General features: G+C 38.8%; 1 protein-coding gene across 1 annotated transcript in view; it reads right to left on the bottom strand.

Moving 5' to 3' along the window:
• The window catches only part of LOC124545680 (anoctamin-5-like), a 349,333-nt gene that overhangs the window by 72,450 nt on the left and 251,501 nt on the right, over nucleotides 1-25,382 (bottom strand). Inside the window, exon 13 of the mRNA XM_047124626.1 lies at nucleotides 19,813-19,982. Coding sequence (XP_046980582.1) covers nucleotides 19,813-19,982 — 170 coding nt within the window. The remainder of the gene's footprint in view (nucleotides 1-19,812; nucleotides 19,983-25,382) is intronic.

A 25,382-nucleotide genomic window follows, 5' to 3' on the forward strand; every position in this document is an offset into this window, starting at 1 on the left:
CGTCATCCTACAGTATCTTCTCCAGTTCCTCCTGAACTATGTGTTATTCACCTTGGTGGATGATGCATGTTTTACCATTGGCTCCTTGGTCTATCTTTTCTCCACTCCAGATCTGAAAGTATATGAAAACTGTTGCAAAATGGCTATCTCTTGCCAGCATTATTCCTGTATCAGATCAGATCCCACTGGTAGCTCAAAAGTAGCTTCCTCCAATGCATTGTCCACAGGGATAGAGAAGCATGATTCTTCGTTGTTGGTACTAATCTGTGCTTTCTTGACTGGTTCGACTGTTCCTATGCACATACCTTTAGAGGTGAGTTGCGGCTAATTGTGACAATTAGTGACACAAAGTTCTCCTTGACCACCTACAGTGCTTATGATTGTCATGGGGATGTAGATTTCTTTTGTGATTCTCAACAGATTATTGCAACTAACTCAAGCTTCACAGTTTAAATGAGCATCTCAACTGATGACCGGAACTCATAACAGTGATGGTGGAAAAACAACATCTTCAATAACAAAAACTGCCCAGAGCAATCTTTGTTAAGTGTACTCATTGTAATAGCTCTATTAGTCTGTAGCTCTGATCTTCCACAGTCTATGACTGCATGTGAAGCTTGCAAGAAGTCCCATCCAAGAATAACAAAATTATTACATTTTGTTCAAATGACAAATATGAGGGGATGTGTTCTGCTATTATTCATATTTCTGTTATCTGAATGTATTTCCCATGTGTGGCTTTCTGCACAATCACTTTCATATTATAAATATACCCTTCTTCAGCAGATGACAATAAGCTTCTGACATTACAGAGAAGGAAGCTGCTGAGTCAATAAGCACCCAGACAGGTTGGCTGTTGATGATATCAATGAGATTTTCTGACATCTTGGTGACTGTTGTCCATGGAGGATTTGCATGTCTGTCAGTCACACCTCCACAGAGGGTCACTTTGCTTAGTTCTCCTGAATTTGGCAGCTAGGAGAGCAGCTGACACCTCTGTATGGGACAAGGAAAGACTTTGACAGATTTGGGTAGCAACCCCATCCAATGTACAGCAATGGGCTTAGTCTCACAGATCAACTATAATCATCTGGAGTTGACTGGCATTAATGGAATGTCTGACAGTGTGGCAGTTGTCAAAAATTGCCTTCCTCCTCTGCAATGGGATATAACGTGTCCAGGATACCCACAGTGGAAACACAATGACATGTTGTTCTCTGTCCCTATATGCTTCTTCTTCTACAGTGTGTTATACTTTCCATAGGAATTAATTGTACCTGTGTTGGTCAGTTGCTGGGTTTCACTGTTCTACAAACGAAAATTTTCAAATTGGAAATAAGTGTTCGTAAAGCATTTTTGCATGAAGAATTTAAAACTGAAATCAGGACTTCCCCGTCAGACACAGTTTTTTAGTTACATGAAAATATATATAATTTAACTTTCAGAAATAATATTGTTTCTAAACAAGGTTAAATTTACTAAAATTAGTTGGCAACATCAACTTCTGCTCACTTTAATATCCAAACAATGGCATCTATCTCAGCACAGTATTGTCTTGTTAGGCTAATTTTAGCCTTATTCAGTGTTAATGTCACAACAAGAAATTATACGTTTAACATTGCTGACATAGTGATTTAGCAATTGTAATTTAATTGCAAAAGTATGAGTTAGCTGCTTTTAGGTTATGTCTTTGCCGTTATCATGAACCTGCAGTTGGGATCACTGTTTCTGAATCTCTGCCACATTTTGTAATGCACAAATCATTGTTAGGGGTTGAGAATTGAGTTTGTGATACATCAATTAAAATGTTTTATCTCTCATGTGAATACGTATTTCTCTATCTACAGAAATGCATCTATTAATCTGGTTGGCATTGACAAAACTTGCTGAAAGGAACCTTTCCCTTTTTCTAGAAAAAAAATCATTGACATACTACAGCAGAACCAGACAGCTTCCAGTTTTGGAGAAGCAATTATTAGTTTACAGAGTCCTCTGTCATATCAAGTATGTTTTTTTCCTTCTTGGCACAAATGAAAAATCCCCTCATCTTTTGTACTTAAAAATAACTTAGTGTTTATTTTTACCATATCACATTCATACAATTGTTTTCTTCCTAGGAAGAAATGTGCCAGGATAATCCAGACTCTTTCTGTTATGTCTGCAGGGGGTACACATTTGAAATGCATAGGAAAAAAATTTGCCCAACATGTATTACTTCAGAATGGAACTTGGAGACCAGGACAAGGATGGGCACCACATATGTTTTGTGCTAGTTGTTATACATAACTAACAAGTTGTTGGAAGGGTAAAAATTCCATGTTGTTTGCAGCACCCATGTCTTGGAGACAGCAACAAGATCATGTAACAGATTCTTTCTTTGTTCTCACAAATGTTTTAGGCTTTACAAGAAGGAAGTCAGACACATAGTTTACCCAAATTTGCTTTCTGCAATCAGATCAGTGCCACCCCTCTGCCAGCGATCCAGTGCCTTCCAAGACCGCCTAATGTTTTGAACACAGATAGCGAAGAAGAAAATGTTGGTCAGGATTTGACATCTTCTCCTGAAAGAAGTGATGCAATATAAGTGATCAAGACCCATGTTTCTTAACTCAGGCATACCTTAATCATCTAGTCGATGATTTGGGGGAAGAAAAAGAAAGAAAAAAAAAGGCTGAAAAGGCTGAACTGCTAGGATCTAGGTTAAAAGAGCATCATATTCTAAAATGATATATAAATGTAACTTTTTACAGGAATAGAAACAGAACTTTCCTTCCAGTGCACAGGAATAGAAACTCTTTACAGATGCCTCCAAAACTAGTATAAAAGCAATTCTGCTCCACAATGGGAATGTGATTCCTTCTGTCCCAGTTGCTTATGCCAATAGGGCTAAAGAGCCAGATAAAATTTTGGAATACATGCTCGCATGTCTGAAATACAATGAATATGAATGGAAAAAATGTGGTAACGTCAAAATCATAGCCATAATATTAGACAAGCAGCAAGGCTACACCATATATGGATGTTTCATATGCAAGGGGGTAATCGAGACAGAAATTCCCATTACATGAAAAAAATATGGCAGCTACAAAAATAAAAACTGAGAGAAAAAGATTTTTTGTGTAAGAAACTGGTAACTAGTGAAGATGTGCTTCTTCCTCCACTTCACATCAGACTAAGCTTAATGAAGCAATTTCTTAAGGCAATGGATAAAAGTGTGAGAGGATTTGTGTACCTCTCAAATCAATTACCTTGTATTACATGGGCAAAGATAGAGGAAGGTGTGTTTGTTGGCCCCCAAATTAGACAAATTCAGCAATGTGGACAGACAGCCGACAAACTGTGGCCAAAAAACAAGTGGCCCACTCTGTAGCTGAACACGCTGCCAAAAACCAGTTGCCACTCCCATCATGCATTGGTGCTGCTGCTTGCAGTGTGATTTCAGTTGCCTGAGCCTACAGACGTGTGTCGAAGTTGTGTACGTGTGTGTGTGTGTGTGTGTGTATGTGTGTGTGTGTGTGTGTGTGTGTGTGTGTGTGTAAGTGTGTCTGTTGTTGACAATGGCCTTAATGGCCAAAAGCTATAATTCTGTGGATCTTTTTGTTGTGCCTATCGCGACTCAGCTATATGGTGAGTAGCAACTTTCCTTCTCTAAATGAGATGTTTGTTGCACACCAAAAAATTGGGATACAAGATGTCCCTCAAAGTGCATTTCATGCATTCTCATTTGGATCACTTCCCAGAAAGCTGCAATGATGTGTCTGATGAACATAAAGACAGGTTCCATACAGACGTCATCACCTTAGAACATCACTAAAAATGGTAATGGACACATCCCTTGTTGACTGATTACTGCTGGATATAATTCGAGACTCCAAGGACATTCACCATAAAGGGAAGAAATAAAAGTATAAATGGTATAACATATAAAGTATAATGGTAAGAAAATGTGCATTTTTATTGTGTTTTTAATTTTTTAAGCTCTGTGTATAATGGTGGATGTATTGAGTAGTTCTTTTATTGGTTGAAATATGCCTTCAACAACTTTTAAAAACACTAAGAGTTTGATGTTTTTTATTACAGTGACAGGTAAAGAAGCTAAAATCACAATTATTCAAAAACTGTGCCTGACAAAAAAAATCTAAAAGTATATTTGAATTCAGCTCACTGAATTCCACAATAATCACAACTAATATACCCATAAAAAACAAAAAAAAATTGTGGGGATATAGTGTTATCATTTTTCCATTGAGTCATAATTCTGAATTAGCCATGTCTATTCTTACTGGTGAATTAAGCTGGTAGGGAAATTGGTCCTACAGACTGATTAAGCTCTGCTTCTCTCTTACCTTCTGATTTATGCAGTTGACATTCCAAGGCTGCCACCTTTTGCTTACTTGGTCTGTCAGTTCTGGCTGTCGTAAAATTTTGTATCTCTTGACTGACAACCTGGCATATGAGAGAGGCATGCCACAGCAGTCTTCCACAACTGCCATAGGGACCACATTCATAATTCAAGCACACCTTTTTCATGCAACACTTTTTCTGTTGCATTTCCTTTATGGGTTGCACCACTTGATGAATTTCACTGTTGTTGTGACATCCTTCACCAGTAGAGCATGATATATGTGTTCTGCAACTCCTTGCATCAAGTGAGAGATTTTGTCAGCTTTTGACATATTCATATTCACAATACGGCATAGAACTAAAAGATGTAGTGTTAGGATTGTGTCATTTCTCCATAATATTGAGCCCTGTTCAGTTATTCTTCCACTAAGTGGATTTTCTGGTGGCTCTCACCAAATTCTTTATTCCATTTGGTCTGGGATTTATCCCAGCTATAGAGCTTCTCTTTGCTTTTTTTGAACCACTGTTGTACTGTGCCATACAAATAAAAGCACACATTTGCCAAACACATCATATGATTCCATTCAGTCAGATACTGATGGATGCCTGTGTGCAGCTGACTTACTGTTGACTTAGTATCCAATTGTCTCCTGGATATATGGATGCTGTGCACTATGTACTACTTGCATTCTGGTTCCTGTCCATGTAAGCAATGGCTTATATGTTGCCTAACTGGAGCCACTATTATTGTATTTATATAAACATCAATTATTACAGTGTATACAAAGAATAAAACCATAAAATACTTTCAGAATCTGCCAGATGTGATAAATATTAAATAACTACTGGCAGTTGGGTTTGAACTAGTGGCTGTAACACATTGACCAGTGATACTAAACACTATGTCACACTGCTTGTTCCAGAGGTCAAGGCAATATAACACACACTTAGCTAATGATTATTAGTATATATTTCTGGTATCAGCAGTCCATTTACATTCATTTCTGTTTCCATAATATGGGTTTTTGTGGGAAAATTACTTAAAACTGGTTATTAGCCTGTTTGGTTAGTTTGGTACTGTTGTGTTTGAGTCCTTGTTTACATTTAGTGTCACTGGTCATCATCACAGTTTTTACCTATCCATTAAAGCCACTGGTAGGTCATTTATGTAATCATAGGCAGAATGACGATCCTTCTGGGACTCCAAAACTGATTTTTTTTGAATTTATTGCCCACCCCCACCACCACCCCCACCACATACACACCAATTGTGATTATATTTTCAGCCCTATGGTGCAATTAGTGAACATGGGCCTCCACATTTGGTTATGAAGATTTTTGTGCTTTAATATCATAACTCTTGGATAACAAGCAGAATTTTGTGGCCCTCATAAACACAGGCAATTTATAGGACATTAAATACATCAACAAGTTAGAGTTTGTTGTCAAATTCTGAAAGGATCTCATCTGTGAGATCTTATGTAGTTCTCTCTGTAAAAAGTCCTGAATGAAAACCAAACTGAGAGGTACTCTTCAAGTTATCCAGTGGAAAAACCAGTCAACATTGTGTTGTAGGCCAATTCCTCAAGAGTATTTGAAAATTCAGGCAGGCATGAGTGGCCTGTAAATGGAGGTGGTTTCACTATCTCTGTTTCCACTGATGCATGTTACTAATGTTTATTAAAATCTGTCAGTAAATATCCCCTGAGTCACTGACTCATTACAAAGCTTTAGAATTGACTGATGCAAATTCTTGTGTCATTAGTAATTTAAAATTATCAGGTGTCTTAAATTCATACAGTATTGCAAATGCAGTAACTTCAGACACCACAGTAACAGATTTACCCTCCAGTAGGATAGGCTATGTAATATTTAACAAATCTGATAAAAATAATATTAAGCTCAGTAATGTAGTACCCACTACTTTATTCTATTTCTGTTATGAAGTTCTGTAAAGTGAGGTGAAGTGCAAATAGTGCTAATGCAGTCTAACAAAAAGTTATTTCAAACTAGGCAAAAAATTTCCAAAAGTCAATGTATAACCAAGTTTCTTTTGTACTCAACCTCCACCAACAACAAAGGAAAAAGCTGTGGTATGCAGAATATGTAAATAAGAGGCAGAAACACTGTAAGTAATCTGCAAGCCAACTTTATAAAGAAATATTGTTTTAAATCTATATATACAAAAAGGTAGAAACATATTATGTATCCATATTTCCAGAATGACCATAGAAGAGGTTTTGTATATAAAAGTGAAATGCATCTGGTATGGGACTCTCTTTTATTAATTGCAGCAAGATTTAGATGGAAAAATCAATAATAATTGTCATGTTAATTTTGTATGTAATAAAATAAGTAGTGCATTGTACAGGGTGTCAACAAAAGACTGTTCCAGTTTCAATGGCACATTATAACAGTTTAATTAAGATTATTAATCAAGACAAATCATACATCAAACTGAAGATAAACTACCATACCTTTTCTTAGAAGTGTTAAGTATGTGCATCTTTAGTTATACAGCATCTTCATCTACATCATACTCTACAAGCTACCTAATGGTGTGTGGCAAAGGGTACTTTTGGTACCACTATCTGATCCCTCCAACCCTGTTCCAATCACAAATAGTGCGTGGGAAGAATGATTGTTGGTAAGCCTCTGCATTGGCTCTAATTTCTCGTATTTTCTCCTCATGGTCAGTACGTGAGGAGAAGTAATATGATGTTTGATTCATACTGAAAAATGCTATCCTGAAATTTCAATAGTAAATCTCTCCATGATGCACAATGCCTCTCTTGTAATGTCTGCCAGTAGAGTTTGTTTAGCATCTCCGTAACACTCTCTTGCCAGCTAAACTGTCCCATGACGAAATGCGCCACTCTTCGTTGGATCTTCTCTATCTCCTCTGTCAGTCCTACCTGACAGGGATCCCAGACAGATGAACAATACTCAAGAATCTGGCAAACAAGTGCCTTACAAGCCACTTCTTTCATGAATGAGTTACATTTCCTTAACACCCTTCCAATGAATCTGAGTGTGGCATCTGCTTTTCCTACTATTTGTTTTGTGTGGTCATTCCACTTAAAGTCACTCTGGATAGTTGCACCTAGATATTTTACAGTAGATGCTGTCTAAAGGCTGTTTGTCATCAGTAGTGTAGCTGTACAGTAGTGGATTTTGTTTCCTATGTATGTGCAGTATGTTACATTTATTTATGCTCAGGGTCAACAGCCAGAGCCTGCACTATTCATCAATTCTCTGCAGGACATTCTGTAAATTGTTACTGTCATCTAGTGTTGCTCCTTGGTATAGACAACTGCATCATCTGTGAACAGCCTTAAAGAGCATCCGACACTTTCTACTTGATCATTTATATATATTGTAAAGAGCAACGGTTCTATCACACTTCCGTGTGGTACTCCGTATACTACCTTTACATCTGTGGATTTAGTTCTGTTAAGAGTGACGTATTGAGTTCTATTTGCAAGAAAGTCTTGAATCCAATTGCAGGTCTGCTGTGATACTCTGTAAGTTTGTATTTTTTTCATTAAACGCCAATCCAGGACAGTGTCAAATGCCCTACTGAAATCATGGAACACGGCGCCAACCTGAGCACCATTGTCCACTGCACTGTGGATCTCATGGAGGAACAGAGTGAGCTGAGTTTCGCAGGACCTCTGTTTGTGTAATCTATGTTGTTTTTTATATTTTTCCAAAAATGTCATAATTCTTGAACATACAACATGTTCCATAATTCTACAACAGATTGATGTCAATGATATAGGTCTATAATTGTGTGGATCTGTCTTACAGCCTTTCTTAAAAACGGGAATGACCATCATTATTTTCCAGTTGTTAGGTACCTTTCTTTCTCAAGCGATCTACGATAAATTACCTTTCTTAAAAACGGGAATGACCATTGTTTTTTTCCAGTTGTTAAGTACCTTTCTTTCTCAAGCAGTCTACAATGAATTACTGCTAGAAGGGGAGCAAGTTCTTTTGCATAATCTTTATAGCATCTTACAGGTATCTCATCTGGTCCTGAAGCCTTTCCACTACTAAGTGAGTGAAGCTGCTTTTCAATTCTGTAGTCTCAATATCTGCCATTTCTATGTTTGTACGGCAATTGAAAGGAGGGACAGTGCTATGATCTTCTGCGGTGAAACAACTTCGGAAGACCAAATGCAGTATTTTGATCTTCTCTCTGTTAGCTTCCATTTCGGTGCTAGTGTGGTCGCTGATAGAATGAATAGATGACTTGCTGATTTTACATATGAACAAAATCTTTTAGGGTTTTTACTCAGGTTGGTTGACAATGTCTTACTTTCAAAATCATTGAATTTTTTTCTCATTGCTCTCCTTGCACTCATTTTTGCTTCATTCAACTAGGTTTTTACTTCTCTTGAATCTGAGCTGAAGGGCTCTTTGTTTACGTAGCACTTTTCTGACACAGCCATTAAACCATGGTGGATCTTTTCCATCCCTTAAAATCTTACTCAGAACATACTTGTCTAGGGCATATTGAATGATGCCTTTGAATTTTTTCCATTTGTTTTCCACATCTTTGTCTTCATCACCAAATATTTGATGCTGACTGCTGATATATTCTGAAATTTGTATCCTGTCACCCTTGCCGAGCAAATATATCTTCCTACCTTTCTTAATATTCCTTGTAGGACCCATCGTCATAGATGCTGTCACAGCCTTATGATCACTGATACCTTCCTCTACTTTAACTGATTCGGTAAGTTCAGGTCTGTTTGTTGCCAGGAGGTCTAAGATGTTACCTTCACGAGTTGATACTCTAACTATCTGCTCACAGTAATTTTCGGACAAGACATCCAGAACAATGCCACATGATTCCCTGTCTCTGGCACCAGTTTTGATGGCATAACATGCCCAAGTATATGTCCAATCTTATCCAATTCTTCCCAAACTTTGATTAACGAATCTGAGTAAGCAATAGAAATAACAGTAGTCTTTTCAGTTTTGTATCTCAACCCTGGTATATCATTAGATAGTGGCAGAATGAAGAAACAATAATTTATAAAGCTGTAAAGGAAGAATTGCATGATGTGAAATCAGGTGAATGTGGATGCCCTCTCTTGTATTAGCCATTACAGGTAATCCAACAGTCAGAGATGTTCAATCACTTTCATACAAAGACATGACAATGGGAAGGAGCTCCATTTTGTTACCAAATAAATTTTTCAGGTGCACCTTCTAGCTGAGGAAAGAGCCATTGTTGCAATATGTTCTGATAAGCCATCCCTTTAATGGTAGCTTCAGCAAAGTCAGAACACAGCACAGAAAACATTTAATTTTGGGGAATCTCTCTGATGATGTACAAGTTCATCACGGTGTCAGATCCCACATAAGAACATTATGGGTATTTGCTTTACCACTTAGATTAAAAGGTGCCTCATTACTGAACACTTAAAAAGTCATCTTTCCACTGCAACACTTCACTTGCAAAGTTATAACGTACAGCATAGTCACCTGCCTTTACAGGATGTACCAACTGTAATCAGTATAGACGCACGTGTAAATACTTTTTAGAACCTCCCACACTGTCATCTTTGGCAGTAGAAGTACATGAAGATTTGCTTTCTGAATAGACTTTTTAGGACATCAAAGGTAATATGGTCTGATACAGTCAACATCCTGTTTAGACTCTTTTGGTTGTCCCATGGTTTTCCCTTTACACACTGTTCTGGCCATTTCAAACTGGCTATACAAGTAATGGATGTTTTTGCCACATTGAGGATCACAGAAAAAACTAAAATTTAAAAAAAAGAAAATGTTGAACTGAAATTAAAGATTCGCTCATGGCAAACGGCATAACACAAAACCCTTTAAGCTCAGGAGTCATCATTTTGTGTATGTGGCCTGCATTGCATTGCAAGCAGGAGAACAACAACATCTAAAACTGAGTTACTCTTTAATTGTGACTTGAATCAACACTCTGGAATGCCTACATTTTATGCTATTAAAATCTATAGCAGGGCATTCCCGTATGGACACAATGTACTTGTTTTGTCAGCTATCCAATACAGTATGTAATAGAACAGTGGAAACAGTATACTATTGGAAAATTTTCCCATTTTTAAATTATGTACTAGAATAGCAGAATTGTGCTGTCAATGTGCACTTGAACAGAATGCTAGTGCTACAAAAGACAGCTGCTAGGTTGACACAAGGTCTGAAGTACAAGGAGACCTGTCATGATGTTCTTATCTAAAATAAAAATCTAATTGTGTACGTGTGCGTGCATGTGTGTGTGTGTGTGTGTGTGTGTGTGTGTGTGTGTGTGTGTGTGTGTGTGTGTGTGTGTGTGTCCGTGTGTGTGTCCGTGTGTGTGTGTGTGTGTGTGTGTGTGTGTGTGTGTGTATGTGTGTGTGTGTATGCGTGCACATCACTTTTCTGTAAACCGTATCAGGATGACATACCCAAATGTTATGATGTACATAATTACAACACAAAGCACAAATGAGCACAGTTACAACAGGCAAAGAACAAAACTAAAAAATAGCAGACCACAGTCCATGTATCATTGGCACAATGTGGTACAACAAATTTACACACCCTATAAGGGCACATACTGAGGATGTATTTAGAACAAAATTAAAATCTTTTCTTGCAAATAAATGTCTCATTAACTGAAGGATTATAAGCTATATACATAATGTATTAAACTTTGTAGACAAATATTATATGTATGGTATTAAACCTTCATACATAAAAATAACACCTATTAACCTTGTACATCATATGATATTTGCAAAAGTCATCATCTGATGACTGCAGACAATAATCAATGTAAATAAATATAAAGTCAGTAAAAGATTGTAATACTCTATTGGAAACCCTGGCTCAGCTGTAAAGCGTTTCATAAACTCTATAAAGAGTGTGTGTTTGGAAACAAATAGTGTCTACCAGTAGAATAAACAGTTGTGAGCTCGTAATTTGTCCACATAAATAACTGTGCATAGTTCTGGGATGTACAGAAGTTACTTTTCTTTCTGAAGGTAGAAGATACAGAAGTAAACTTAAACTCCAAAACAGGAAATTCTATAATATGGCAAAAATAACACACAAAACATGCCAGAGAGATCTACTGTACCACCTGCTTCTCTTATGATGCACAACTCCACGAAAATGTATCACTGCCACACAGCAATCCTCCCCCCCCTCCCCCCCCCCCCCCGCCCTCACATTCCTCCCCCCCTCCCACCCCCTCCCCATGCTATAGTGCACAGCATCCACTACATTTTGGAGCTTCAACTTAATCCAATGAACAGCTCTTGTGCTGGTCGAACATCATGGAGGCAGCAAAGTGCCAGTTGTTGGTTGCTGCACTGGCGTGGCCCTGGTTACTGCACTGGTGTGGCCCTGAAGTGTAGGACAGTGTACTCTGGCATCTGAGAAGTACAATTTGGTTGCTCCAGACTGTTTGGCGAGGCATCTGACACTTGTGGATGTAAAATGCATGCTGTCTTGACGAGTTCAATAAATACTTTAAGTGGTGTGTCAATGTACAATATGCCTGTGGTATGCTTGCCTCTACTCAACACCAGGAAATGGCCAGTATATGGTGGCTGTGGTGGCGATGTGCTAGAGTCCATTTGCAGCATCAAACGAGAGCAGCTGTATGAGTCTCTGTGTACAAAGACTTGATGACTGCCATGGTAGGTATGGCATACACAATGCATACTGGTGTAGTGGTGATTTAATGGCTGAACCAACTGCGAAAGTCCCTCTGTGTCTGACAGTGCTGTTGGCACTACGTACTCAGCTGGAATTCATAGAGGCTCACAATAAACCATCTCTGTTGGAGATGCACCAGTGTCTCATTTATATGCTACGGTATCCTGCTACTAGTGTGTGTGATTGTGAGTGCGCTGAGTGTAGTGTTGCCATGCATGTGTTCTTAAATCAACTGCCAAGTATATCAGCACTGGCTGCCCACTAGCAGCCATCTGTAGTAAGCATGCACACGGCATGGTCTTCACCATGTCATCTACCAGTGACTTGCACCTATATACATGCGGAGCAGCACTGACTCATGCTCACTATGGTCTTTTAGATTGTACCACTCGCAGCAGTTGATCACTTATGTTGCACCTTCTCAATGATTCTTTTGTCTTGTTACATGTGGAGTCAGGAGAGGCTTATTTCCATTATTGTTCAGACATTTCTGAATAAAGCCATATTTGTGTTACCTGGGTCAGGTTTGTGTATTACTTGATTACCACATGACTGACAATGAGTTTGGAACAGTTCCCGAATGTGGAGTCTTTAAGTGCGGTTTACTCAGGATTAGTCATTATGGATGCCGTGTTATCAGCCATGATTGAACAGCTTACTTTGGCAGTGACCACTTTTCTGCTTCCATTAACAAGCAGGGAACTGTTCCACTGGTCTATCCACCCACTTCTCCTCTGTATGATGATTCAACCAAGGATTGGGAAGGTTACAAAAAAAGACTCAGTCAGCACTTTTTGGCTTTTGGTGTTCCTGTCATGGATTCCATCTAAGGTGTATCAATTACTGTGACAGCTCGCCGCTTTACAATTACTTACAGCTTTTGATAACATGTATGGTTTATTGTCATAGGGGTGCAAGTTGAATTCTACCAACGCTGCAAGAAACCAAACCAATCATACAGGGCCTGGGCAACCAAACTTCATGGTGTTAGCCATAAGTGTCAATCAATTACTGATGCCCACAATGACTCTTGTGCAGACTCTATGGTGCATGACACAATTATCTGTTTAGCTACAGACAAAGAGGTATGCCACAAGACTTTACTCTGTGAAAACCCATCATTGCCAGAAATCTTGCAAATAGTACAATCTTTTGAAGTTTCTCGGGCAGTGGGTGACCAAGTTGAAGTGTGGGGTGAGGTGGCAGTAGTATCACAAGATGTACCCAGTCAGGTGGCTTGCACGAGGAAGCAGCAGTGGTGGCGGTAAACATGCTGGTCCAGCGTCAAGCAGACCAAGACTGGTCAAAGCAGCCACAATTGCCACAGCACTAGGGTCAGCATTCTCTGTTTACATTTTGTCTTTTCTGTTTGTGCAGCATGAAAGTTTGGCATGCCCTAAGCACTGGGTTACTTGTAACGCTTGCCAGGAGAAAGGCCGTATCACCTACATGTGTCGTATGCTGAGGGTTGCTCAGGATATGGACATGGACATACACTGTGCAGCTCCAATGCTTGTGACTTCTCCAAAGTTGTTTATCAAGCTACATGTTTTTCGCCATGTTTTCCAGCTCAACAGGTCAACACAGGTGCTGGAGCAATGCTATTGAATTCTCAAACTCATGTGAGTTTACACTCACTGCTGTTGATGCAAGTCATGCAGAATCTGGTCACTTATAACAAACAGAACATTGTGCTGTTGGGACAATTTATGGTATCTGCCTTTTACAAGTCAGAGGTTCATTCCATTACATTTTTGGTGATTGCTGATGACAGTGTTGAGAACTTGCTCTGGATGGACGCATTTAAGGCACTTGTATTTTCTGTCGCTAATGCTTTTCAACTTGTGTCCAATCATATACCATATTCCCATTTGGAGACACTGTTTGAGGAGTTTTTGGACTTGTTTCAGGCAGGTATACGGTGTGCTATGAAGTTTTCTGCTCACATTTCTTTGAAATCCAAGGCTCTGCCTTGTTTTTATCACGCATAGCCTACTCCTGTCACCCTGATAGGTCAAGTGAAAGCAGATTTATACAGCCTTCAACCTCTAGGGGTGGTGCAACCAATTATGCATAGGGAATGGTCATCTCTACTGTTTTAGTTCAGAAGCCATTGGGGAAACTTCGCCCCTGAGGTAATTTCAGTACTGCTGTCAATGCACAATCGATCATGGATAAGTATTTTCTCCCATGCCACGAGAAACTGTTGTCAAATATATTGGGTCACCAGCACTTTTCTAAAATTGATCTGTCTGAAGCATATCTGTAGGTTCCTGTGGACAAAGAATCTCAGAGAGTTCTGATTTTGAATACTCCTTGTGGTCTCTATCAATATTTGTGCCTTTTTTTTGGTGTGGTTAGCACACCTGCTATTGCATTAATTATCTTGATGATATTGTTGTCACGTGCTCCTGCATGGTTGATCACTTGAAAAATTTGTGCATTTTGTTTTCTATCTTGCAGTCTGCAGGCTTATGGTGTAATCTTGTGAAATATCAGTTTTTTTCTACCTTCTATTGTCTATCTGGGGTTCAAGGTCTTGCAGGATGGGGTTTGCCGTCTGCCAGACCACACCTCCCCTGTTACATCTACGCCTCACTCCTTGAAGGAGCTTCAGGACTTCTTAGGAAAGATAGCCTACTACCATAAATTCCTTTCAGTGGCAGGTACATTGCCCCATCCATTGCACGCCTTGGTATGCAAAAATGTAACTTTTTGCTGGAGTCCAGATTGCAAACATGCGTTTCCAATGTTGAATACAAACTACTCTCAGCCCCTTGTTTAGCTACATTCTCTCCAGACCAGAACCTAGTTTTGGTGACTGATTCCTCACAATATAGTCTTGGTGTGGTCCTAGCTGATGGCTCTGAACAACCTGTTGTTTTTGCCTCTAAATCTCTCATGCCAGCCCAGCATTACTCTCAGGTGGAAAAAGAGGCTCTTGCCATAATCGATGCTCTCCAGATTTTTTTTTTTTTTTTCTCCAAGTCTCACCTTATCACTGACCATAAACCCATGGTTCACTTGTTTAACCCCTACACTTCCTTGCCTGACAACGTAGCACAAAGCCTATAATGCAAGGATGCTGTTCTTGTCTTGTTGCAACTAAGAAATCCATTTTTAATCTACGTCTAAACATGCCAATGCAGGCGCCTTGTCCACCTTCCTGTGGGTCCTGATCTTGACTTTGATCATGAAAAATTGCTTTGCTTCCATCTTGATTCCAAAATGCAGCCTGTAGTCAAGGCTTTTCCAATTGAAAGCTCGCACATAGTAGCTTCTGTTGACTTCACACTGGTTCTCCACCAGGTGATTTGGTTTGTTTAATGTCTGGCCAAATAAATCACTGGGTCGGTTGGATCCCATGTGCAACTATTTTTTCTTACAGTGTTGCCTCTGTTTTTTATAGTGTCGCCTCCTTTTTTGATGGTGTTTTGCTGTTGTCCCTGAAAGACCTCTCTCCCAAAATAATCATTCCTGTCGTGATATGGCATGATGTTCTATGCCTTCTTTACCAGAGCCATTGGGGAGATACATGCAGTGTAAACTATTGGCTAAAAGACATGTTTTTCAGCCAGGGATTGATGGCAAAGTTGTCCATTTTGTTGCGACTTGTGAGCAGTGTGGCCAACAATAAGCAGCTCCCAGGTGTCTCTGTCCCACACCCCACTCCACATCAGCCACGGGAATGCATTCCTGTAAACTTTGTGGGTCTTTTCTTATATTACTATTGACTCTTGGTTGTGGATGCATTTTCCCAGTTTCCTTACATTATTGGGTATGCGTCAATGGTGGTAAGATCACAATTCGTATGCTTTTGAGGGTTTTTTCTACTGAGTGGTTGCCTTGTACCTTAGTTTCTTATAATGAGCCCCAGTACATTTCTCACACCTTTCAATTGTTTTGTTCCTGTCACGGCATTCATCATGTTATGGCTCCACCATTCCACCCTCAATCAAATGGTGAGATGGAACAATTAGTGTGTATGTTCAAGTTCCAAATGAGGGAAGGTTTGTTATGGATAGTTCGCCGGATGACACCCTTCTCCATTTCCTTAGCACCATCAGTTCATGCCTATGGGGAGTGGGGACCCCAGCTGAGTTGCTGCACAGCCAACAGCCGTGCATGCTCCTCCACCTTCTGTGGCCTGTGCCACACCTGCCACGGTCAGATTCATACACCACTTCATGCCTGGATTGCCAGTCGGGTGCAAGGGTTTGGTCACCAGCCCAAACAAATATCACACATTGTTATCCGCCGCTGGTGATGCCATCTTTGTGATGTCAATACTGCCAATGGCCTGGTGGCATGCCACTTCGATCATCTGCACCCTCCCTATCCACCGGAAGCTACCAGTTTGTGAATGTGGCCCTTGTCACCATAGCCCACCCTGACACCCTCTGCCTAAAGTCTGTCTTTGCCTGCTGTGCAGGTGCCCACATACATTGGCTGCCTCCTCCAGGTGCAGAACCCTGGGGTTTCAGCTTCCCAGAACTGGGTACAAGTCCATCTCTGGCCTTGGATCCGTTGCTGCAGCCAGCTGTTCAAGTAGGGCCACCTCCAGTGGGTCCCTCACCATCATCACCTCAGCCATCTTTACCAACGTATCCAGCCCTGTCTCCTCTGCACTGGGACTTGCCTGCTGATGATGATGCAGATATGGCAAGGGCACCCTCCTCACCATGCTGTCATCAGGCACCGTGTTGGCCCACTGCCCCCATGCTTGCCCATGTCTCCACGCATTTCATCTTTATGCTTCACTGTCCTCTTGGCATATCGTCCGCACCGCCTTTGGCACTGGCTGCCACCACTCTGGATCCAATGGATGTGTCTCTTGTTGCCTGGACATCCTCTTCGTGTGAGGGAGAGGTATCCTGTTACTAGTGCATGTGAGTGTGAGTGCACCAAGTGTAGTATCACCATGCATGTGTACTTAAATCAATTGCCCACTGTATCAGCAAGGGCCAGCCAATGGAGGCTGCCTGTAAGAAGCGTGCACATGGCATGGTCTCTGTCATGCTGTCTACTGGCCATTCATGCCCACATGCAAGCAGAGCAGTGCTGACTCACACTCACTATGTTCTTTTAGTTTACAACGCTCACATTAGTTGTTCTGTGTATTGCTTATGTTGCATCTTCTGTATGTTTCTGATGTCATATTAGATGTGGGGTCACAAGAGGCTTATTTCCATTATTGTTCAGAAGTTTATCAATTAAACCATATTTGTGTTACTTGGATCAGTTTCGTGTATTACTTGGTTGCTACACATGCCATTCAAAGGGTTAACAGAACTAAGGGAAGTCCGTCCACTTTCCCTTGTGACATGTTAGCGATGTCCTTAAGATCCTGTGTGAATGTTCTATCATACCATTACTAGCAGGGTGACAGCTGGATGTGTGGTGCTATTGAAAATTGCACAGTTTGGCCAGTTCCTGGAATGAATTGGACTCAAACTGTTGGCTTTGATTGGTTGTAATGGGAAGGGGGCACCAAAAATGTGCAATGAATTACACATAATAGTTTTCACATTATTTTCACATGATACATCAGTAATCAAGATTGCTTGCACTCATTGTGTACATCTATCTACTGCTGTGAGTAAGTACCTATCTCCTATGATGGTGAAACAGGACCGGTCGAGTCAATGTGAATGTGTGTGAATGTAGCTGGTGCCCCTTGAAAGCTGGCCATATTGGTGTGTACATGATGGCCCAGTTTACTTTGTTGACATGGAATGCATGAACATGCCAACACGTGTTTCTTGCCTCGTACAAGGTCTCACAAAGTAGAATGTAAGTAATCTGATTGTAATTTTGTCCCCCATGTGAGGTAAGTTATGGACACTGTCAAAGGCTGTCTTTCTGAACTTCTTAAAAACATATGATCGGGCCTTGCCCAGGTAACTTCACACCTCAGTTTTGGCTTAGAGTTGGGCACAGAAATTTGTTCAAGGTTTAATCCTGTAGGCAATTCATTTAACATCTGTCATAACTGCAGGTCCATGCCCTGCTCTGCAGTGAGTTCTTTGTAGTTTATAAACTCTGCTAACCCCAGAGTACAAGAAATGTAGTTGGATGACATGTAGTTAGCCACTAAATTTTTGGCACCTTTTACACAGTGAATGACTGTCATGAACTGGATTATGAACTCAACGTATTGAGACTGTCTAGGTGAATACTTGTCACAAACATTTACTCTCCCCTCTGCCTCTTTTCTGCCATACAATTTCACACCTATCAGTTTTTGATACTAACTTTGATACACACTCTGTACAAATCTCAGCTTGTGATTCCATGCAGCCACTACTAGCTGTCATCCAACCATGTAGAAATTTGACTGTCGTGCATCTGGTGCCCCTCTCAGCTTCGCACCACAAGTGGTGACTTGTATTGCTTGGGCCTTAAACCAGCTCGGTATGAAAGGGGCCAATGCTGTAGAGTATGCTATGTAAAACTGAATGGGGATTCTATCCAGAGCGGTGACTTACTGTTTTTCAACACTTTCAGTTGCTTCTCCATGGTAGGGATGCCTATTTCTATGTTCTCCATACAGCAGTCCGTGTGATAGTGAAACAATGGTATGTCTGTATGTTGCTCCAGCATGAATGACTTTTTAAATGCAGAAAAAAATGCAGCTTCTCTTTCGCTACCTTATATTGCCGCACCAGACTAGTTGACAAGTGATTGTATAGAGACCTTCAGCCCACTTGGTGATTTTACATAGGACCAAAATTTTCTCAGGTTCTCAGAAAGATATTTTGCTAACATATGATGGTGGAAATTGTGCATCGATTTTTAAAATTTTTTTTATATCGATGAATTTGTACTAACTTTTCCCTGTGGGTACTTTTATACCCTTTTCTGTCTAAGGTTACAACAGTCTGTGCTTCCTCAGCTTTTCTGAAATTTTGCTATTAAACAACAGTGGGTCTTTTCCATTCATCCATTTACTCAGCATATACTTCTCCAGAGTGTGATTTACCTGATAGTGACCACACAACTGTTTACATGCTCTGCACATACCCATCTCAACCTCCTGTCCCTCAATGCATAGTTCTTAAGCTATGTGGCTTTTATTTTTTACCACAAATTTAATCTTTTCACCAGTCACAGAACAAACTTTAACAGCGCAAGTTTTTATCACTAATTTTATTCTATACTACTATTATTTTTTATTTTTTATTTTTAAAAATAAGACAAAATTGCTGGTCAGAACTTAATTTTGGGAAGTGAAATATTTAATACTGCTGATAGGCACATAAACAATACAGCCCCCAGCATTTCCCTCTCTTTTCCTCTTCCAATTTCATCACTCCCAAATGTCTTATTTACAGATGCAACCTTAACTGCCATGGGGGTGTGCATCTGCTTGAATTCCATTAGTTCATAACCTTCACCAACCTAGTCTGCAATACCATATCACACACACACACACATCCATGAATTGTCTTTGGTTCCTCCATAAATTACTACTATTCTGTAATCCCAGAGTCACACATCTTGTCTGTCTCGTCTATGTGCTTCATATCTCTTAGCTTCCCTCCCCTTTCAATCATGTTGAGTAGTCATATTGTATCTTCATCTTTTGCATTTCAATGATTCACACTATTGTTATAATTACCAACCAGAGATAGATTTCAGTTTACATCACATAATTTCCACCAACTTCATCCCTCTTGTGTCATTTTCTTCAATTTATCTTCATAACTTTCAGTTTTTACTTCACTTTTTAGACAGTATGAATTTTAAGCAGTAATTACTTACGGCGTTAGGACTTCTATGATGTTTCCGTACACTTGTTTGCCAACCATTACAATTGCTAGCTGGATAAGCAAATCTGACATGCAGCCAGTTGGTCCACAGATATCAGCACTCATAGTTTTGATTGGTGACTCCCATATCTCCACATCTCCTGGGTAAGTGTAAAATCGTCCCTGTAAGATTTACAAACATTCACTGTAATAAATAGTGTCTCAAATACTCTTCATTCAATCAAGAAATAAAAATTACAAATAAAATTAAGGCAGGCTTGACAGAGAGAATATATTTTAGACAAAGTGAAATAAATGATTGCAGGTTTGTAGTTGTACACAGATCATGACATTAACAATGGAGACAACTTCTGTGAGAAAAGAGTGAATACAGAACAATGGTAAAGAAATGTATGCATTTTAAATGAAAATACAAAAATAATACCAAAATTGGTAGCCAAGAGACATGAAGCAAGAGATAGAATCAAATAAAAGTGAATGATGGGAAGCAATGGACACTGGAATCAAGAATTTACTTTGTTTAGAGGAATACTAGAAAGAACATAGATGACAGTTTGTGATGAAGCACGCTGGGATATTTTGACTTCCCCTCTTGTTTTGTCATCTGTCTCCTTAAATTCATTTTCTTTATTTTAACCAATTACCATTAACATATGTGAGTATAATCTGCATTTTCAGAAAAGAGAAAGATTGGCCCTCAGTTTTAAAGAATATAACACCATATCTAATTTTGTGCTTAGTTTTATGTATGTAATTGATTTTCTAACTTATTTTGACTCTTCCTAGTTAGTATCTTTCAATATAGGTCAAAATCAGTAATTATTTTGTAACTTAAATTCTATTGTTGGCATATAAACAAATATAAATTCTGAACTAATTATTATAATTTGGAGGAACAACTAATTGTTTTCTCAAAGGATCTATTTGGCTCCATTCAAAAACATGTTAGCAAAGTCAGCCCTTAATTAATTACGAAGTAATTAACAGTTTTGTCCAAAGTATTCTTTGCATAATGATATTTGTTAATTTCATGATATAAACAAATAATTTGGCCTAAACCTTGTAGTAGAAGAAACTGTTGAAAGGAACGAATTTTCCAATGTATTCAGTTAATTTAATGAGGTAAGTTTTAATTGTAATTTTTGTAATAATTTAACTTCAAACAATGTGTAGTTTAAGTACTTATTATTGTGAGGATGTATAAGGACCCAATTTTTGGTCATGAGGCAGTCAGTCCACAGCCGAGTTTCAGATGAGAAACCTGTGTTGGTTATAACAACAACAATGCTTCTACTTAACTGTGAAATAAGTGTTACACAATTAGGCCCTGTGTTAAAACAATGACAGTTCTGCTCCATACGTACCTTTCTATTCTTCAAGAACTGTGAGCTTTGTGGTAAGGTTTTTATTGCTCATAGATGTTCAATAGTAAACTATTGTACCAGTATATGGAGGTTTGCCCGAAAACTGTTAATGAGGCTTATCGCAAGTTAAAAATAGTGCACTGGCCATATAACTGCGTATTATTGGGGGGTTGTAAACAGTCAAATTAAAGTACTGTGAAACACAACTGTGCAGCTGTTGGCTACATTATTTACAAACTTCATTTTTCAACCGGTGTAGCAATGAAGTATGTTGACAAAAAGGACAATCAACGAAGATATAAAGACGGCAAAACATAGCAAGTTATTTAGATGTTTTAAAAGTTTACTCAGGTACATCTCTCTCAACTCATTGCAAACCATCATAGCAACATAACAAAGAGTGAAATCAGCTATAGACAAATCAACTAAAATCAGAAAAATCCGAGACATGGTAAGTGGTATGGAAGGCTGTCCACAAGTCAGAGATAAGTGAAGAAAGGAATGCGAGAAGACATAGATAAACAGAGATGAAGAAAAAACAAGAGAAAAGAAAGGTAAAGGGAACAGTAGAGAGGAACACAAGGCTGAGGGGAAAATTACAGGTTCCTCTGAATACACAGAAATATTAATCACCATTCTCCTTCTCATTTCAGAAACACAGTAATTGTGGAGGAACTGCCTGATACATTCCAGAAGAATACCACAGATTACACTATTCCAGTGGGCATTCCCACATGTGGGCAGCTTGCTGCTCACAGACACAGCCAGGCAGTGGTGTGCAAACTGCACATGTGGGGGCAGTCAGGGAGCCTGCTGTAAGCAGACAGGGGTGGACTAACAGGTCATGTGTGAGTAGTGAACATGACACATAACAGTATCAGGTAGTGAGGAGACCATGACCAAAGCAAATGCATTGTAACAGGATGTGTTTAACAGAAAAATGTGAAAATACTTATATTTTATTATGTTTGTGACACAAGACATTTCATTTTGATTACAAGAGACTAAAAATAAGGAGTGAGACACCTTGCTGTCATAAGATGCAGAATATTATTCAATGTTGGGTTGTGGAGCTGGGACTTTTCAATGTTTTTATCTTCCACATAACAGAAAACAGTTGTTGACAACAATATGTTGAGCCAAACAGTGGTGGCTTGTAAGTGTACCAGATAAATCTGAGAGTGTGAACTTAATAGCATCTGCTGTATAAGGGTTATGCTTATCAACAAGTTTATACAGCTAAAGCCAATGCCAATAATAATAACAACAGTAATAATAATAATAATAATAATTCCCGTGGAGGCCCGGGAAAAGAATAGGCCTCCGGTATGTTCTGCCAGTCGTAAAAGGCGACGAAAACAACAAACCACTAATAGGGCTAACCCCCCTTTTAGTGTGATTAGTTGGTTCAGGACAGAACTAAAGAAGCCTCGGACAAGCGCCGTCATGGTTGGGGATGACGCTTGAACCCTATGCCCGCCCACAATGGTAATGACACTGCTAGCCAACTGGAAAATGATTCAAATCCAAATAGAGGCGTTTTGCAGGATATGCTTCCTGCAACCACCCTATAAGGAAAACAAAGACAGAGGATGAGATGGTCAGATGAAGTTAATCGACACCTCATGTTCTGTTATTACCAAGCAACAAACCTAGGAACCAACACAACTGGATACAGATCACAAGTATACACAACATTTATTACCAGATACCCAGAATTAAAATTTTTAACAGAACAACGACTAGCTGATCAGATCCGTGTAATAATTAAAAATAACAGGATACCCCAGTCAGAATTAGAAAACATCAAACAACAAGTACAACAAATACTGGAACAAAATAATGTGCAATCAGAAGAAGAAGAAAATACAGCAATGGACTCGAACATCCCAGAGCAAACAAACAAAGAACATTACACATCAATTAAACAGTCAGAGGAAAACAAAATCTTAAGACAGCCACCAGAACAAGCACAAATAGAACACGAAGTGACACACATGTTAGATATAGAAGAAAAATTTCAGCTGACATATATAGAATACAAAGACACAAATACAGACATTAGACCATTCTTGCATAGACCGCCAAATAACCCACAAGTCGAAACAACAATAAAAACTATCAACACAATCATACACAACAAAATAAATGAAAACACAACTATGGAAGAGTTACAACTACTGGTTTATATAGGAGCACTCACTACACTAAATATACACACTAGGCAGAGATCAGAACCAACCAACACACAGAAGAAACCCACAAAACCAGCATGGCAACACAGGCTACAGATCAGAATAGAAAGACTGAGAAAAGACATCGGACAGCTAACACAATTTATAAGAAATGAAATGTCAGAAAAAAAACAAGAAAGGTTAGGTAAGATCTCACAACAAGAAGTGATAGAGCAATTAGATGAAAAGAAGCAGAAATTACAAGCGTTGGCCAAACGACTTAGAAGATACAAAAAAAGTGAAAATAGAAGGAAACAAAACCAAACATTCAACACAAACCAAAAGAAATTTTACCAGACAATAGATAACACACACATTAAAATAGACAATCCACCAAACATAGAAGACATGGAACACTTCTGGAGCAACATATGGTCAAACCCGGTACAACATAACAGGCATGCACGGTGGATACAAGCAGAAACAGATACGTACAAGATGATACCACAAATGCCTGAAGTGATAATTTTGCAACATGAAGTCACCCAAGCAATTAATTCTACTCACAATTGGAAAGCCCCTGGAAAAGATAAAATAGCAAATTTCTGGCTAAAGAAATTCACCTCAACACATTCACATCTAACTAAATTATTTAACAGTTACATTGCAGACCCATACACATTCCCTGATACACTTACACATGGAATAACTTATCTGAAACCTAAAGATCAAGCAGACACAGCAAACCCAGCTAAATATCGCCCCATAACATGCCTACCAACAATATACAAAATATTAACTTCAGTCATTACACAGAAATTAATGACACATACAACACAGAACAAAATTATAAATGAAGAACAAAAAGGCTGTTGCAAAGGAGCACGAGGATGTAAAGAGCAACTGATAATAGATGCAGAGGTGACATATCAAGCTAAAACTAAACAAAGGTCGCTACACTATGCATACATTGATTACCAAAAAGCTTTTGATAGTGTACCCCACTCATGGTTACTATAAATATTGGAGATATACAAAGTAGATCCTAAATTGATACAGTTCCTAAACATAGTAATGAAAAATTGGAAAACCACACTTAATATCCAAACAAATTCAAATAATATCACATCATAGCCAATACAGATTAAGCGTGGAATATATCAAGGAGACTCATTAAGTCCTTTCTGGTTCTGCCTTGCTCTGAACCCACTATCCAACATGCTAAATAATACAAATTATGGATACAATATTACTGGAACATACCCACACAAAATCACACATCTGCTATACATGGATGATCTAAAACTACTGGCATCAACAACTCAACCAATTACTAAAGATAACAGAAGTATTCAGCAATGATATAAATATGGCTTTTGGAACAGACAAATGTAAGAAAAATAGCATAGTCAAGGGAAAACACACTAAACAAGAAGATTACATATTGGATAACCACAGCGACCGCATAGAAGCGATGGAAAAAACAGATGCCTATAAATATCTAGGATACAGACAAAAAATAGGAATAGATAATACAAATATTAAAGAAGAACTAAAAGAAAAATATAGACAAAGACTAACAAAAATACTGAAAACAGAATTGACAGCAAGAAACAAGACAAAAGCTATAAATACTTATGCTATACCAATATTGACCTACTCATTTGGAGTAGTGAAATGGAGTAACACAGACCTAGAAGCACTCAATACACTTACACAATCACAAAGCCGCAAATATAGAATACATCACATACATTCAGCAACTGAAAGATTCACATTAAGCAGAAAGGAAGGAGGAAGGGGATTTATCGACATAAAAAACCTACATTATGGACAGGTAGACAATTTAAGAAAATTCTTTCTAGAACGAGCAGAAACTAGCAAAATACACATATACATATAATACACATATACATATAATACACATATAAATACATCGGCTACACCACTGCAATTTCATAACCACTTCTACAACCCTTTAGATCACATAACATCAACAAATACGAAGAAAGTAAATTGGAAAA

This window comes from Schistocerca americana, chromosome 8, assembly GCF_021461395.2.
Source record: "Schistocerca americana isolate TAMUIC-IGC-003095 chromosome 8, iqSchAmer2.1, whole genome shotgun sequence".
Classification (NCBI taxonomy): domain Eukaryota; kingdom Metazoa; phylum Arthropoda; class Insecta; order Orthoptera; family Acrididae; genus Schistocerca; species Schistocerca americana.